Here is a 15,879-nt window from a genome sequence, read left to right as displayed (position 1 = left end):
AGATTTTCTCATGTTGACATTCAGTAAATACAGGTTTTTCAGGCAATCAGTGTTTTATTTATCAAACCCACAGGACATATCAGGGGTTAATGAAGGCTAGAGGAAACCTTCACACCTGGATCAGAGAAGCAAACAACCCCTGACCTTCCTGTTATCACGTGACAGCTCTACTTCCTGGAACAAATTTATTCCAGATGTTTGCTCAATTTTCCACCATGCTGCTGGAACATTACAGAGAAAACCCTGTCTGAATTCATATTTAATCACAAAGTTACAGAAAAAACAAGCTAGAGAACGCTGCATAGAATAATATGACTGAAGTTGTAATGTAGCAAAAATATGCTTATCGTTTAAAACTGGGACGTGATTTATCCAGTTTGACTCATTATTAAGAACAAATGTTCTTCATTTGTTTACAACAAAGAGCCAATGAAATAAAATAAACATCAAAATTAAATAAAAGTGTAAAATTTATCAAGGCATAAATACAGATATGAATATTCTATTGATACTTGAATTGGATGTTTTCTTATCTTTCCTGTTTTTAAGAGAAATTGGTTTTTGCATCATCTTATATTTGTATGCAACTCTATCAAGATAAAAATACAAAATATTAAATAAAATCTTGGATTTCTATTTATTTTACACAAATTTAAAATATTTTTTTCTTACAGTGGGATTTTGTTTCACAACTGAATAAATACTCTTAATTTAAAGAGTAGATTTTTCAAATTGTTTTATTGTTGCTGCAGTTAAAGATGAACTTACTTTAAAGATTTTGAACACCAATACATTCCAAGAGATGCTGCTTGCATGAAATAAAGTAGATGAAATTGAGTTAAAGTAAAATAAATATCTGAATTTAGTAGGTATCAAATTTATTTATTTAAAAATAAAGTTGCTAAAAAAAAGATATTTTTATTTTTTGGGTTGCACAACCAGTAGTGAACAATGTAGTCGAATAAACATGGCTAGAGACAAGAAAAGGTAATAAATCCAGCTTCACTTTAAATCTGTTTTATATTTAATAAATATATATTTGAAAAATTTTATGTTCTGCCGTTGAATTGAAAATGTATTTATAGCAGTAGTAAAAGCCTAAAGACGGCAGCATGAGGGCAGCTGCTGCAGTCGATGCACTAGAGATGAATCTAATAGCAGCTGAAAAAAGGCAACCTTTACTTTAGCGGAAGGTTTCCTCATAGAGGAGCTAATAAAACGGTTTAAATGTGGTCAAATGTCAACGCTCGACTCACACTTTCAAAAAACAAAACACAAAAAATTATTTATTCTTTTATGTTAAACTGTGAAACCATAGCTAGTTTTTCATTTTTACTTTTATTGTACATATCAGCTGCTTTGGAAATATATTCAGACTCCATCAGCTTGTTTTAAATATATTTTACTGCAAAATCTGATGTATTTTGTTTTTTGTTCATTAAAAATGCACACTATAGTTTTGAGGATTTTAATTTAAAAACAACGAATCATTTTCCTTCCACTCCCAAAATATGCACCAAGAATACAAAGATCTAAAGGGCAGTGGCAAGAGCAAGTGAGGTGGATTAGCAGAGCTAGCCAACAACTGATTATGTCATCCAGGACATGTTAATGTGAAACGTTGTCTCTGTCAGGAGTGCTACAGCAAAGGTCTTCAGTCAGAGGCTACTACAAATTAGTTGCAAGGCTGACTGCTACTGGAGATCCTTCCTGCCCACACTATAACCAGTAAACAGTTATTTTAAGATACTTTTATTTTACCTTTGGGATAAATAATGTTTTTTTTTAAAAAATCATTATTATTGAATTTGTTACATNAAAAGTCACAAACTGCAGCTTTAATTGTGCAATGCTTGGCCTAAAACCATCTTAGTGCTGCCCTCCTCAGGTTGAACGGTGTTACTGCAGTTGGTTTTTTTCTCATGTTTACAACTCTACAGCTTCGTTAGTGTCTAAATCAAAGTCCTACGTTTGGGTGTGAAAAAATAATCTCACAACCATGACAGAAAAACCAAAACCAGTTAATTCAACATCAGAAACTTACATAGTAATTAGAGATCAGGGCATCTGTGTAGTCCTGTGAGAAAATAAAAAAACATATTATTGTATAGATGAAAAACAAGTAATGCACTGCACTTCAAAATAAAAAAAAAAGTCCACTAAACTACACAAACACATGTGCATAAAGATATTGACATACAAAAGCAAAGACATAAAATTCAGATACTTTAAGAAATTTATGAAATAAAAAGGATTACATCTGGAATGAATTTAAGCATAGAGGGATTGCTTAAGAAGAAATAAAATATTTTTTATATACAGGGTTGTATTTGTCTCTGAAACTGAGTCTAAAAATGGCTCAAAATGAACTAAATAAATGTGAAGAGGAGATGCATTTTTTTTTTCTTGTTTAGTCTTTTTGTGACACTGATGTGACCTGAATGTTTTTTTTGTCTTATCATAACTTTCCACAAATCATATTGCTCAAATATTCATGTGTGTGCAATGTATTGTATGAGTTAATGTCATAAAATGAATAAATAAAAAAAGAATTAAGAGGTAAAAATCAAAACAAACATTAAAGATTTTATCTCTTAACATTTAGAACCAAACCAGATAAAATCTTCAGCTTCACAAACAGAATCTGCATAAAAACTTTGCTCCCATTTCCTGTTGGAGGTCTGTAGAAATAGTTGATGCTCGGACAGAAACCGTTTGCATCTCTGGATGTTCCTTGAGTTAAGGTTCTGTTTCAGTATGAATATTTAATTTCACATTCAGCGTCACAGCCCAACAATCGGTGCAGACAATGATTAAATTCATTCAAGAAACATGAAGTTCTCTCAGCCGCCGAGGAACAAGTTGCTCACATCCTCGTCATGAAGGCCGGAGAAAAGAAACAAACTGGAAGAAAATGTTCGGCTGGGCTGAAGGACTCAGTGAAACAGTTATTAAAACTCATGCTCAAATAATTAGTTTTAATAAAAAAATAAAAAGTTTTTTCCGTTTTAATTTGAATTCCTGTCCCTTCACATAAATTAGTGTTCCACCTGCAGAAGAGTGAGGGATTGAAGACGGAAGAAACATTTAAAGCAACAGAAATAAAGAGCGAGCCGGGTCTGTCGGATCGAGACGAAACATTTTTTATTTCTAAATCATATAATTTCGCCAAATTGGAGTTTAAGTACAGATATTCAATATTTCTGGAAGAAATGTATACAAAGATGAGGACCGGAATGAGGAACCAGAAAACCCAGAGAATGGAAAAATGAGGATGGAGGGATGAAGAAAGGACGAATGGGAGGAAAGAGACGATTAGATGATCTCTGGTGGTTTTTAAACGATCAGAATAAACAAAAATACAGGAAGAAGAAAAAGAAATAAAGTAACCAAAACAGATGATATTAAAGAAAACACACTTTATAATGTGTATTGCATTAAATACGCAGTAATGATCGACTCTTGCTTGAAATATAATTAATTTTGGGGTTTAATCATACTGAGCTGCATCAGCAGGGATGATTCACCTGATCAGGATGTTAGTAACTGAAATATTTGGGTCATTAATCAGAGAGAGGTTAATCCAGAACCTGGACTATGATCAAAACCACAAATCTTAGGTAAAATATGTACAAACATGGTTATTACTGCCTCGACCTGACTGTGACCTTTTGACCCCACAGTAAATACTAAACAAGACCATTTGGTAGCGCAGACAAAACATTACAGAAGTAAAGTTTCATGTCATTCTACCTAAAGGTCACCTGAATGTGTCTCGGCGTATGAAAACAACAAGCCAATGTTCCTGGTCTGTTTTTTTTCTTTTTTTCAGGCTGAAACACTTTTCTAATTATGGACAAACAAGCTACTTCACCACCTGAGGTTAAAACACGTCACAATCTTCAGAAACAGAACAAAAGGAGACATTTTCGACCCACTTTAAAGGAGCTTGTTGCATTCAGATCAGTCTGTGTTTGTGTACCAAACAAAAACTTAATTTATATTCTGAAGGAGTTCAACAGAAAAACGTATTAAAACTTTAAAATGACGACGTCATGAAACTTTGTTCTGTTATGACCCTTTTTTAAAGATGTAATTTTGATAAATATTTGAATATTTGAACAAATATTCAAATGAAAAATAAATTAGAATTTTGCTTAAAAAAAGTTTTTTAACACAAAAGTTGTGTAAAAAACATTTTTTGTACAAAAATGTGTGAAAATCTTTTACACAATTTTTTGTGTAAATTTTTAAATGTTTTTACACAGTTTGTGTATTTTTTACATAATTTTTTGTATAAAAAATTATTTTTGTTACACAAAATTAAAATATGTTTTCAATTGAAATTATTTTCCATTGAAATTATTTTTCAAATGGAACTTGATGTTTTACTCCTAACCTCTAGGGGGAGCTAACGGAAAATTATTAGCACAAAGTAGAGGACTCATGACTAAATTGTTTTAAACCACCAAGGTTTTACTTTCAGTTTAAAATGTTTTATCTAAACATGTCAGTTTTACAAAATACACTAATTTGGATAAAGTCAAAAAACCTAGATAAAAACTTTTTTCAAAATTGTTCCCATTAATTGAATTTATTTTCATGATTCCAATTTCATCTTCTTGTGAATGAACAGCTAGTGACAGACTAATGCATCCTAGGTGCACAGAGGAGCATTCTAGCAGATCCTTCCTCCTCCATTTATATTTCTTCTTCACCTGAATTATCCCACTTTGAGAAAATAAAAGATATTCCTATTCTAACTGTGTCTGTAGAGTCTGAGATGACGCTTCAGGAGCATTACAGGGTCAGACGTTGGGTGAATTTGTTGAACATGAACTCCTGGGAAGACTGGCAGCTGTCTCAACTGTTTTCCATTTGTGACTGATTTGTCCCATTGTAGATTGATGGACTTCAAATTGTTTGGAAAAGATGATTGATGGGCAGAACGGTTTGTTTTCTGAGGTTGGGATGCTGAAGCTGATGGCAGTGTGTCCTCAGCTAACTCCTGCTGTTTTTAGAGCTGGCTACTGAACCTGTCGCATTAACCAATTAATCAAATCACATAATAAATTGAAATGAATTTCCGTTCTGATGATTAATTTTAAATGGACATTTTGATTAAAGATGCATCAAAATCTTTTTTTCTTAATGGTTTCAGTTGTGTGGTTTTTATTCCCATTTTAAATTTGGTTTGTTGTCTTTTATTTTGGATGTTTGCTATAACTTTCAGTTGCAGGGTTAATTGTTCTTTAAAAAGTTAAAGTTTATTCATCTTTAAGTGAATGAAGTTGCATTTCTTTGTGTCAATATATTACGTGAAAATGGTCTCAAAACAACATTATTAAGTACTGACTAGGTAAAAGATAAGAGAAACAAAAATCACATCCGAAAATTTGTGTCTTCAAAATAAAACGTGTCAATAAATAACAGGGTTTGACAATTTAATCAAGTTTCCTTATAATTTTCTTGCATTTACACTTAAAGGAGACCTAAGATTCACATTTTCATTTGGATTTCAACTGCTTCTAAAAACAGCTGAAGTGCTTAAAAAAAGACAAAGCAGTTTTTTTGAGACTAAATTAATGTTTTGTGTTGCCTGGAGTCAATCTTTGGGCACTGCGCCGTTACCTAGCAACCCCAGCCAAGCCCAGCCCGTTACATAGCAACCCAAGAAGAGCTCTAGCAGGGTTTTACCACTGTAATCGCTGTACAATGGCTGCTGGAGAAGATAAATGTTTTGTTGTTGGCTTGTTGGTTGTGCAGGAGGCTCCACTTATGTTTTTCAAAGATGTACAGTTGTGTAATTGCAGCTATTTTCATGTGCAAGGTAAAATGCTGAGTTAGTGGGCGTGGCCAGCAGCAGCTTATTTGGATTTAAAGTGACAAAACGCCCTAAAACTGCTGAGAATAGGAAGATAAATCTCATTTTGTGCAAAAAAACTTCATAAGAATGTTTTGTAAAGCCATATGAATATCCTGAGCTGTTCGAGGAAGCATAATAAAATCTTGATGTTCAATATGCATTCAATAATTGGCTCAAAAACATAAAAAGTGTCCAGACAGATTTGGTTTTGTGAACAGCGGTTTAGTCGCCCGCTGCATCAGTTTTCCTCTCATGCTCCCGCGTCGCCAGGCGTCGTTGTAATGAGCTCATTTGTCATTTATTTTGTGTCCTTTCTGACATTTACCAGGTTGGCCTCTCAGGTCCAAGCCTCTCCTTTGGTAAATAATTGATGGTGATCAGCGGCACACTGGGTAAGCAAAGCGCTGATGGACGTTTGAGCAGCTGGCACAACACGACGGTTTGCTCTGACCTGGCATACAAACACACGCACGCACACACACACACACACACACACACACACACACACACACACACACACACACACGCACACTTATATACGGAGCTATGAGTCACCCTGGCTGGTTCGACAATCCCTCCTCCTCTTCGTGCCTCTTCCTCCCTCCCAGGAAATAGTTTCCAACATTAATGAAGGTGTTGGAGGTTTTCAACTGTTTCTCCAAGGAAAAAAAATCAAACTTCCTCCTTTTGTGTCAATATTTGTAACAGCTTTTTGGACAGTTTGTGTCAACCTGCAGAATAATTTTAATCCCTAAGGGTCACTTTTGTAATGTGCATCACTGAGAGGTTAAGATAAAAACATCTCACTGGTCATATGTTGAACAAAAAGTTTTACAAAACTGAAAGGTTTTTTTTCTTTTTATGAAAACAGAACAAAAAAAAGTTCAAATATTTGGCCCTTGTGCAAACCCGCCCCCCCAAAAAAAAAACAAAGACAAGCAGATACATAAAACACCTCTGCTGTAAAGACACAGGATTAAAACTTCACATTATGTAACTCTGGCTTAGTTTCTTTGTAACATATTTTATGCAATTAATTATTAACTTCAAGGGAACAAAATTACATTTGATTGCAAGTATATTAAAGAAATACACACATGCCTTGCCATAAGTACATTATGATATGACCAATGGGATTGCCGTATTTCCCTGCTGCCACAGTATCACAGAAAACCCAAAATCACTCCACATATTGGTGATTAAAACAAGTAAATTCGTCTCTAGCGTCCTGCCTGAAGGCCTCTTGCATTTGTTTGGTGTGGAGTGCTTTAGAAAGTAGATTAATCCACTCATTTTCTGCTGTGGGACTTAATTAAAACCAATAATGTGTTCATCCTTTTCTGAATGAGGTGGGCGACTAATGTTTAGCTTATTTGGCTGCTAGTACCTTTATGTGCTTTATCTCTATTAGATCAGGCTAACAGTATTCAAGTATTCTTCTTGAGCTTAAATTTACTTAATAGTTCAGATCTGCATTTGCTCACCCTCTTAAGTTTGGTAATGTTCTCCTCCACTGTTAGTCCGTTCAGGGCTCCGGAAATACAGAGGAAAGTTCCCAGGAAGCACGGAGCAAAACACAACTGAGAACCCAAACAGATAAAAAAACAAACAAACAAACAAACAAACAAAGAAGAAAGGAATCAGAAGGAATCAGTGGTCCTTCTGCTAACGCTAAAGATAACGCTAAAGATAACGCTAACGCTAAAGATAACGCTATCGCTAAAGCACTAATCACAAACATTAGCTCTGGCATAATTTACATGTTCTATTTTATTTCTGTTTATATCTACTGTTAATGTATTATTTTGTTATTTTATGTTCCTTATTTGAAATAAAGTTATTGAAAAAAAGGAAAAAAACATCAGGAGAGGAAATGGAACTGCTGCGTAAACAGTATATCCACTTCAAAATAAGAGCATGAATGTAAACAGCAAACTATATGGAAGAAATTTTACACCTAAAACTTCAATATAGATGTCAAACCTTACTCAACTAAACATTTACAAAACAGCCAAGTAAATTGACACATTAGAATTTATCTAAATAGTTTATAAGCCAAGTTGAGCAAAAATGCCAAGAAAACCATTAGCTCTGCTAACTGCACATTAGCAAGTTAACAGATATTTTCCCTTCACTCAAAGAAATCTTGGGTACTGAAGTGACTTTTGACTATAACAGTAATTACAGACAGAATAAACTTAATAGGCTGCACATAATTTACAGTCAACGCTAATCGCTGTTTTCTCTCACCTGGTCAACAAGCATTTTCTTCATGGCATCAGATTTAGAGGCTCCAACCACGATCCTGTCCAAAACTTTGTACCAGCTGCCGATTACAGGACCCTTTAATGTGGAAAGGAAGCAAATTGTCCTCAAACTTGAATACAGATGTACAAAAAAACCTGAACAAAAATTAATCTTTTATATGGCAGTAAAATTATTTCACAGATTTATTTGGAAAATTTTAACACATTTTGTGGCATTTCTTGCAATTCCTGTAAAACAAATATATAGTCAGTTCTGTGAAAAAAGCTTTTACCAACTTAGTAGTTTCTTTGAATTAATTCTAAAAACAGACAAAAAAAAAGAGTAAAAGTAAACTTCAGTTTGGAAAAAAGACAGAATTTTTAAAAAAGAGGAAAAACACCAACCTGGCTAAAAAAGTATTAAATATCAACCAACTGCTACATTTCATGAAAGATAAATATATATATTTTTTATTACTGCCAGACATATTTAACAAAACAATCACTTAAATAGAACTTGTCTTACAATGTTTTGTCCTCAGTTTGTTGCTCAAAAACAAAATGGAGGTTTTGAAGAGACCTAGTCAAAGTCTGAACTGAAATTTGATTGACAAACAAACTGTGCATGCTAGAAAACTCTACATTATGACTAAATTTAAACAATTCTGAAAACAAGAGGATAAAAATTTCTCTACTGATCTAAAAGATGAACAATTACAATAAGTTGTTTGTTTACTTTTCCATAAATATTTCCACTGATTTGCACAGATCTTAATCGAAAGGCTTGAATTTAAAAAAAAAATCTTTGATGTTACTGCAGCAAATTATGAATTTGTTTTAAACCCTAGAATTATGGAGTGTAATTTTAGACCCAACAGAGGAAAAATATAAACTGAAAAATATCTCTAAACCTCATCACAATCTCAGCATTTTCTGACTATGTTTTTAGATCAAGAGTTCGATAAATTCTGGATTTAAGACGATTACTGCAGCACAAATAAAAGCTTTCGTCACAAAGACGTAAGGATCAAATGTGAAGCTTTTAAAGGTAAACCGTACAGCTGTCACCAGGCTCTCCTGGATGAACTATTAGAGTCTGACAGAGAAGAAATTACTTTTGTTGAATGTAAACGTTAATAAAAGAGTCCCATCAAACGATCATTAATGACACAATAGATAAATAAGAACCACTTTTACCACAAAGAAGAATCCTATACTCATCATCCGGGCTGTTCGTCCCACATTGTGATGAGCTAATCCTCTCCTCTCAATCAGCTGTTGGGAGATGACATCACCCACACCCACTAGAGACCCTGAAGGACAAAAAAGCTGTCAGGACACGCTGCATGGTGTTATATAAATGTGATCCCTGCAGATTCGTTTCGTAGCTGCAGAGACGTTTTCAGTACGAAGCTTTTGTTAAATAGGAGCAGGATGAATGCAGCTCATTTATTTTGTTGAATTATGGCAGAATGCAGGCGGTGATGCTCAGTATTTAGCTCTAAAATGGCAGGGAGCTATCGCAGGAAGAATGCATTTCCAAATCTGTCTGATTCTTAATGTTCTGGCATTTAAAAAGTGTGTTTTAAATGTTGTCTCGGCTGCCTGAATATTAAAAAAGTTGTCCAAAAAAGTAATAATAGGACATGTTTGGTACTCCAGGTTATCAAGTCAAATTTAAGACTTTTTAAGATCTTTTTTACATGTGATTATTTGCTTATTGCAACATGCTTTGGCATGCACACCTCCAAATTGTACAAAAAGGCTGAGATTAAGAAAAGTTGTGATTTTTTAAATTGCACTTCAAAACCAAAATGAATTCAAAGAGATTTAGGCAATCAGTCACCTAAACTACTGTACAAATGGTTAAATAAAGCTTATGGTGTTTTCTCCTCAACAGCATGGCTGAAACTGATCATTATTTTTACACTAATTTAGATTTTCTCATGTTGACATTCAGTAAATACAGGTTTTTCAGGCAATCAGTGTTTTATTTATCAAACCTACAGGACATATCAGGGGTTAATGAAGGCTAGAGGAAACCTTCACACCTGGATCAGAGAAGCAAACAACCCCTGACCTTCCTGTTATCACGTGACAGCTCTACTTCCTGGAACAAATTTATTCCAGATGTTTGCTCAATTTTCCACCATGCTGCTGGAACATTACAGAGAAAACCCTGTCTGAATTCATATTTAATCACAAAGTTACAGAAAAAACAAGCTAGAGAACGCTGCATAGAATAATATGACTGAAGCTGTAATGTAGCAAAAATATGCTTATCGTTTAAAACTGGGACGTGATTTATCCAGTTTGACTCATTATTAAGAACAAATGTTCTTCATTTGTTTACAACAAAGAGCCAATGAAATAAAATAAACATCAAAATTAAATAAAAGTGTAAAATTTATCAAGGCATAAATACAGATATGAATATTCTATTGATACTTGAATTGGATGTTTTCTTATCTTTCCTGTTTTTAAGAGAAATTGGTTTTTGCATCATCTTATATTTGTATGCAACTCTATCAAGATAAAAATACAAAATATTAAATAAAATCTTGGATTTCTATTTATTTTACACAAATTTAAAATATTTTTTTCTTACAGTGGGATTTTGTTTCACAACTGAATAAATACTCTTAATTTAAAGAGTAGATTTTTCAAATTGTTTTATTGTTGCTGCAGTTAAAGATGAACTTACTTTAAAGATTTTGAACACCAATACATTCCAAGAGATGCTGCTTGCATGAAATAAAGTAGATGAAATTGAGTTAAAGTAAAATAAATATCTGAATTTAGTAGGTATCAAATTTATTTATTTAAAAATAAAGTTGCTAAAAAAAAGATATTTTTATTTTTTGGGTTGCACAACCAGTAGTGAACAATGTAGTCGAATAAACATGGCTGGAGACAAGAAAAGGTAATAAATCCAGCTTCACTTTAAATCTGTTTTATATTTAATAAATATATATTTGAAAAATTATATGTTCTGCCGTTGAATTGAAAATGTATTTATAGCAGTAGTAAAAGCCTAAAGACGGCAGCATGAGGGCAGCTGCTGCAGTCGATGCACTAGAATCTAATAGCAGCTGAAAAAAGGCAACCTTTACTTTAGCGGAAGGTTTCCTCATAGAGGAGCTAATAAAACGGTTTAAATGTGGTCAAATGTCAACGCTCAACTCACACTTTCAAAAAACAAAACACAAAAAATTATTTATTCTTTTATGTTAAACTGTGAAACCATAGCTAGTTTTTCATTTTACTTTTATTGTACATATCAGCTGCTTTGGAAATATATGCAGACTCCATCAGCTTGTTTTAAATATATTTTACTGCAAAATCTGATGTATTTTGTTTTTTGTTCATTAAAAATGCACACTATAGTTTTGAGGATTTTAATTTAAAAACAACGAATCATTTTCCTTCCACTCCCAAAATATGCACCAAGAATACAAAGATCTAAAGGGCAGTGGCAAGAGCAAGTGAGGTGGATTAGCAGAGCTAGCCAACAACTGATTATGTCATCCAGGACATGTTAATGTGAAACGTTGTCTCTGTCAGGAGTGCTACAGCAAAGGTCTTCAGTCAGAGGCTATTACAAATTTGTTGCAAGGCTGACTGCTACTGGAGATCCTTCCTGCCCACACTATAACCAGTAAACAGTTATTTTAAGATACTTTTATTTTACCTTTGGGATAAATAATGTTTTTTTTTAAAAAATCATTATTATTGAATTTGTTACATCTAATAAAATACTATTTACATTTATGTAAATAGTATTTACATAAATGTAAATTTACATAAATGTAAATTTATGTAAATAGCTTAAAACATTTATTAAAGTTTTAAGCTACATAAAAAAACTTTGAGGTGACAAAATGTGCAGCATATATGTCACCTTGCAGGTCCCCATTAACATGCAAATATTTTTTCATTTAACAAACCTTTACAGAAAATAATGTATTTTATGTCCTGCACCAGCCCGATTTTATTTATTTACAACCACATACATACTGAATTTCTGAATGAAATTGTCTTGAAGACAACGACTCTTTAATTTGAATTAAGGCAGCATTTTTTTCACTTTTTGCAAGAAAAGCCTGATGTTCTCCTGATGGATGCAACCTGACAAGCATCTGCTGCCATCTAGTGGCGATAGACGTGAATAACTTTGCAATTTAGTTCAATCGTTACAAAAAAGGTCAAATATAAAACTTGAAATTGATGCAATAAATACAAGTATTTGAAATTATTTAAAATGTTAAAATAATATTTTTAATATTTTAAAACATGTTTTAATATTTTATATAAAAAGCAGTAATAATTAGACATTAGCTATTTTTTTTGTTATTCTTTATTTTATTTAATTAATGTTGCAGACTTTAATTTATTTCCATCAAAACGAGTTGGATCCAACAGAAAATTTAGTTGCTGGGCAGGTTAACCAATCAATAACACCAATTTTAAATAATTTTATGACGACTATGGGATTCAATATATCATAGAATTTACAAAACACACTGAATTAAAATGTTTATTTTTATTAATTTAAATTATAATATGTATTAAGGAAATTATGTATATATTTATCTAATATGATATGGAAACTTTTTTATATTTAACAAATTAGCAATTGACTGGGGCACTTTTGGTCTTCCATACTTTCGAAAAACTATTGATTCATTAATGTTGCTTGAACAAAGGGCAAAAGGTTTTCCTTGTTGATTCTAAAACTGAGGTTAACTGTACACTGGAGCAAAGGCTTGGAGAAAAACTGACCTGCAGTCCAACATTTTTAACCTCATTTCAAACAAACAAAAAAAAAAAAAACAAAACAAAAACAACAACAACAAAAAAACCCCAACAAGTTTCTATGTACATAAAATTCCATTACTCCTTTTATACAGTGCTTACAGTATTTACATGATTCCAATGAAAGCAGAGGTGAGTATTACTTACCAGCTGTGACTATCTGGACTGACCAGGGGTATTTGGTCATCAAGGCCTGATAGGACCTCCATAGATTAGCCATCCTCCTTAAAAATAAAGGGAATGTTGATAAAAACAAAAACAGCCAAATCAGAAGCAGAGTGGCCCAAATTAAGTAAACCTGTAAATAAGTATCCTTATGTCCACAATTAGAACAAAAATTGTAACGACACTGTTTTGGATATACCGTTAAACTCATATTTAGTTATGCCAACGATGAAGCAACGATGCATTGAAAACATTACATCAATTTAAGATAAGCCTGTACGTTTTTCCTAAATTACATATATCAACTCAAATGGATCCCAAACTAGCATATTCATAGATTTTGTCAATGCCGAATTAAAGACTATACTCACATTAATACAACTAACCAACGATTTACTCTTTAACTAAAACTCACTTTCAGAATTTTCAAATGAAGTGTAGAAGCTCATTCTTTTTGAACGGAGTTTGGCCAAACAAGGATTCGGAAGTTTTAAAGTCTGCTCTTTAGTGGTTTTCAGTTAAAGAAAAAACACCTTAAACATCGAAGTATATCTTCTCGAATAACATCTCAGTTTAACCGCTAAACTGAGATGTTTAGCGGTTTTGTCGCAATAAAGTGGATTAATTTACGGGGAAAAAGCAGTGAATGCAAAATGTGTTACATGCCTGTTGGTGAGCCCGGCGATGCCTTCACGTGCTCACATCAGCTCGGATTTTTAAGCTACATAAAAAAACCTTTTCTGCCACTCACTAAATTTCTTTAATTTAGTGAGTTGCCGTATGCAACGAAATTTCGTTCTGTATACACCTTGTGCATGCAAAATGATAATAAAGTCAGTCTAAGTCTAAGTCTAAAAATACATATAAAGTACGGCAGTAACTTCAAATATATTATATAGTTTTCTTTCAATGCGAAAGCCTTTGTTTATTTTTTACAGATTACATATGATTGATATATAAAAAGGATTTTTAATATAGTTTTGAACCTATCAAAAAGTACCTGAACGTTCTCTTCAGTACATTTACTGAGCATTTGATCAATCAAGCCCCAATCGTTCTAATTTCCTACGGTATTTAAAGGTATCATCAAAAGTACGCAAGTTCCGCTGTAAACAATGAAATACGGCCTGTGCTGCCCTCTGGTGGACAGCCGCGGTATACACCAAAACAAAAGTTTAACAACGACAAGTTTCTCATTTTTAAGTATTTATTTATTCTCTTTAAGCAAAGAGACACTTACAGAAACAGAATCAATACCCATTATGACAACTGTTTCGGAAAAAAATGGCACAGGGTACATAAATTTATTATTTTGCCTCAGATGAATACTGGCAGCAGTGTTTTTCAGTAAAATTATAGTATGAGGTAATGAGCGTTCATACAAGTAACAGCTGAAAGTTATTTCAAGTCAGTTGTATTTGATTTTATATGCTTCGTATAAATGTATATTACTGTTTTTTATGAACATGGTGACATGAATAAAAAAAGTGACATGTAGCTCAGCATAACTGAGGAAATACTAGATTTTAAAACTGACAGTAGAAATGCTGAATGAGCAAACTTTTAAATTGACTTGTACTGCATATATTTCTGGAAAAAAACGGATTCATACAAGTCAAAAATGTGTGGTATGATGAAAGTAATTACCTGTAAACAAGATAAATAAATAACCATGTAAAACTTGGCTAAACAGCAGCAAGGACGGGTCCCTTTAAGGGCCAGTTTACATGCAAGACCTGAGCCTGTGACAAATTATATTTGACCAAATTTCATAAAAACCCAAAATGGCGCTCAATACAGAGGATTAAGAAAACCTGTTGCATTGTTGAAAAACAATAAAATTCTTTTAGATAAACTTTTTAACAAAGAAATATTGAAATTTGTGGAGTAAAATAATAATAAAAAACATATTTAGGTAAAAAAAAAGTTGATATTTGACCTTTTCATTCACTCATCAGTTAATCGTCTTCAAGTAGTTATGATTGCCGTCCCTTTTGGTGAAAGTTGCCTGAGATAAAAACATTTACTTTGTAGAAAATAAAAATGTAACATGCCCAAATTCTTCCAGAAATCTTCACTCTGCTAGCGATGCACTAATATCTTAAAGTCGGACAGAAACGTGGGGGACGATTATCATCAGAGATGAAAACGTTGCCTTATCTTCATGCAACATCTTAGTGCAAAAACATAGATCAACATCCAATCAAAACTGAGCCCAGATCTAGTTTGATCTCAGCTGGATTTAAATTAAATTAATTTATTTACAATATCTGGCCTCGAACTGTGCAAAAAATCCAGCAAGATGTTTGCCAACTTTAAGGCTCTTTAGAAACTCTGCAAAAACACAAAATCTTGGCAGATTATTTCACTTATACCAAGACATTTTCACATGATACAAGTGAAATAATCTGCCAGTGGAACTGAGTCTTTTTCATCCATATTAAGGTATTATTTATGTAAAACAAACTCCTATTTATTGCTGAAAAGTTACTCATAAGTCAGTTTAGTCTTATTTCAAGTTTACTGAGATATTTACACAAGAAATTAGACCAAAAATACTTGGTAGGATTTTGTGTTTTTGCAGTGAAATTAATGGTGCATAAAAGGAACTTTAAAGCATCATAAGAGAAATTATCAACACAATAAAAGAAATTAAGTTGTAATATGTTGTGGATTGTGGAACCTGATTCAGAGCGAACTTTTACCTCTGGTCCCTTTAACAAACGTTTCCCTAACCTTACAAGTTTGCCGTCACATAAAGCCCGCTCTGTGGGATCCGACAGGAAC

The 15,879-nt window shown here is 33.0% G+C and overlaps 1 protein-coding gene across 4 annotated transcripts; it reads right to left on the bottom strand.

Annotated features, from left to right (window-relative positions):
* Window positions 1-1,868: 1,868 nt before the first annotated feature.
* LOC103129230 (protein Mpv17-like) lies at window positions 1,869-13,818 on the bottom strand. 4 transcript variants are annotated; one of them, XM_016664910.1, is made up of 6 exons: window positions 13,626-13,743; window positions 13,075-13,151; window positions 9,310-9,425; window positions 8,117-8,209; window positions 7,351-7,446; window positions 1,869-2,077 (listed from the first exon to the last, which is right to left on the bottom strand). In XM_016664910.1, exons 2-6 carry the CDS (start codon window positions 13,145-13,147, stop codon window positions 2,033-2,035), a joined length of 423 nt encoding a protein of 140 aa, XP_016520396.1. In that variant the 5' UTR covers window positions 13,148-13,151; window positions 13,626-13,743; the 3' UTR covers window positions 1,869-2,032. The 4 variants fall into 4 exon arrangements, with proteins under 4 accessions (XP_016520396.1, XP_016520397.1, XP_007540307.1 ...); XM_016664911.1 differs by lacking the exon at window positions 13,626-13,743 and adding an exon at window positions 13,508-13,599; XM_007540245.2 differs by lacking the exon at window positions 13,626-13,743 and adding an exon at window positions 13,464-13,487.
* Between the last annotated feature and the right edge of the window lie 2,061 nt (window positions 13,819-15,879).

Source organism: Poecilia formosa, unplaced genomic scaffold, assembly GCF_000485575.1.
Source record: "Poecilia formosa unplaced genomic scaffold, Poecilia_formosa-5.1.2 Scaffold526, whole genome shotgun sequence".
NCBI lineage: Eukaryota > Metazoa > Chordata > Actinopteri > Cyprinodontiformes > Poeciliidae > Poecilia > Poecilia formosa.
The sequence above is the reverse complement of the archived record's forward strand: the minus strand, read 5'-3'. Positions and strand labels throughout refer to the sequence as shown.

Coding starts and splice junctions, on each gene's coding strand:
- LOC103129230 (XM_007540245.2), bottom strand. Junction 8,210..9,309: donor GTATAGGATTCTTCTTTGTG/GTAAAAGTGGTT, acceptor TCCACATTAAAG/GGTCCTGTAATCGGCAGCTG. Junction 2,078..7,350: donor ACATTACCAAACTTAAGAGG/GTGAGCAAATGC, acceptor ATTTTCTCACAG/GACTACACAGATGCCCTGAT.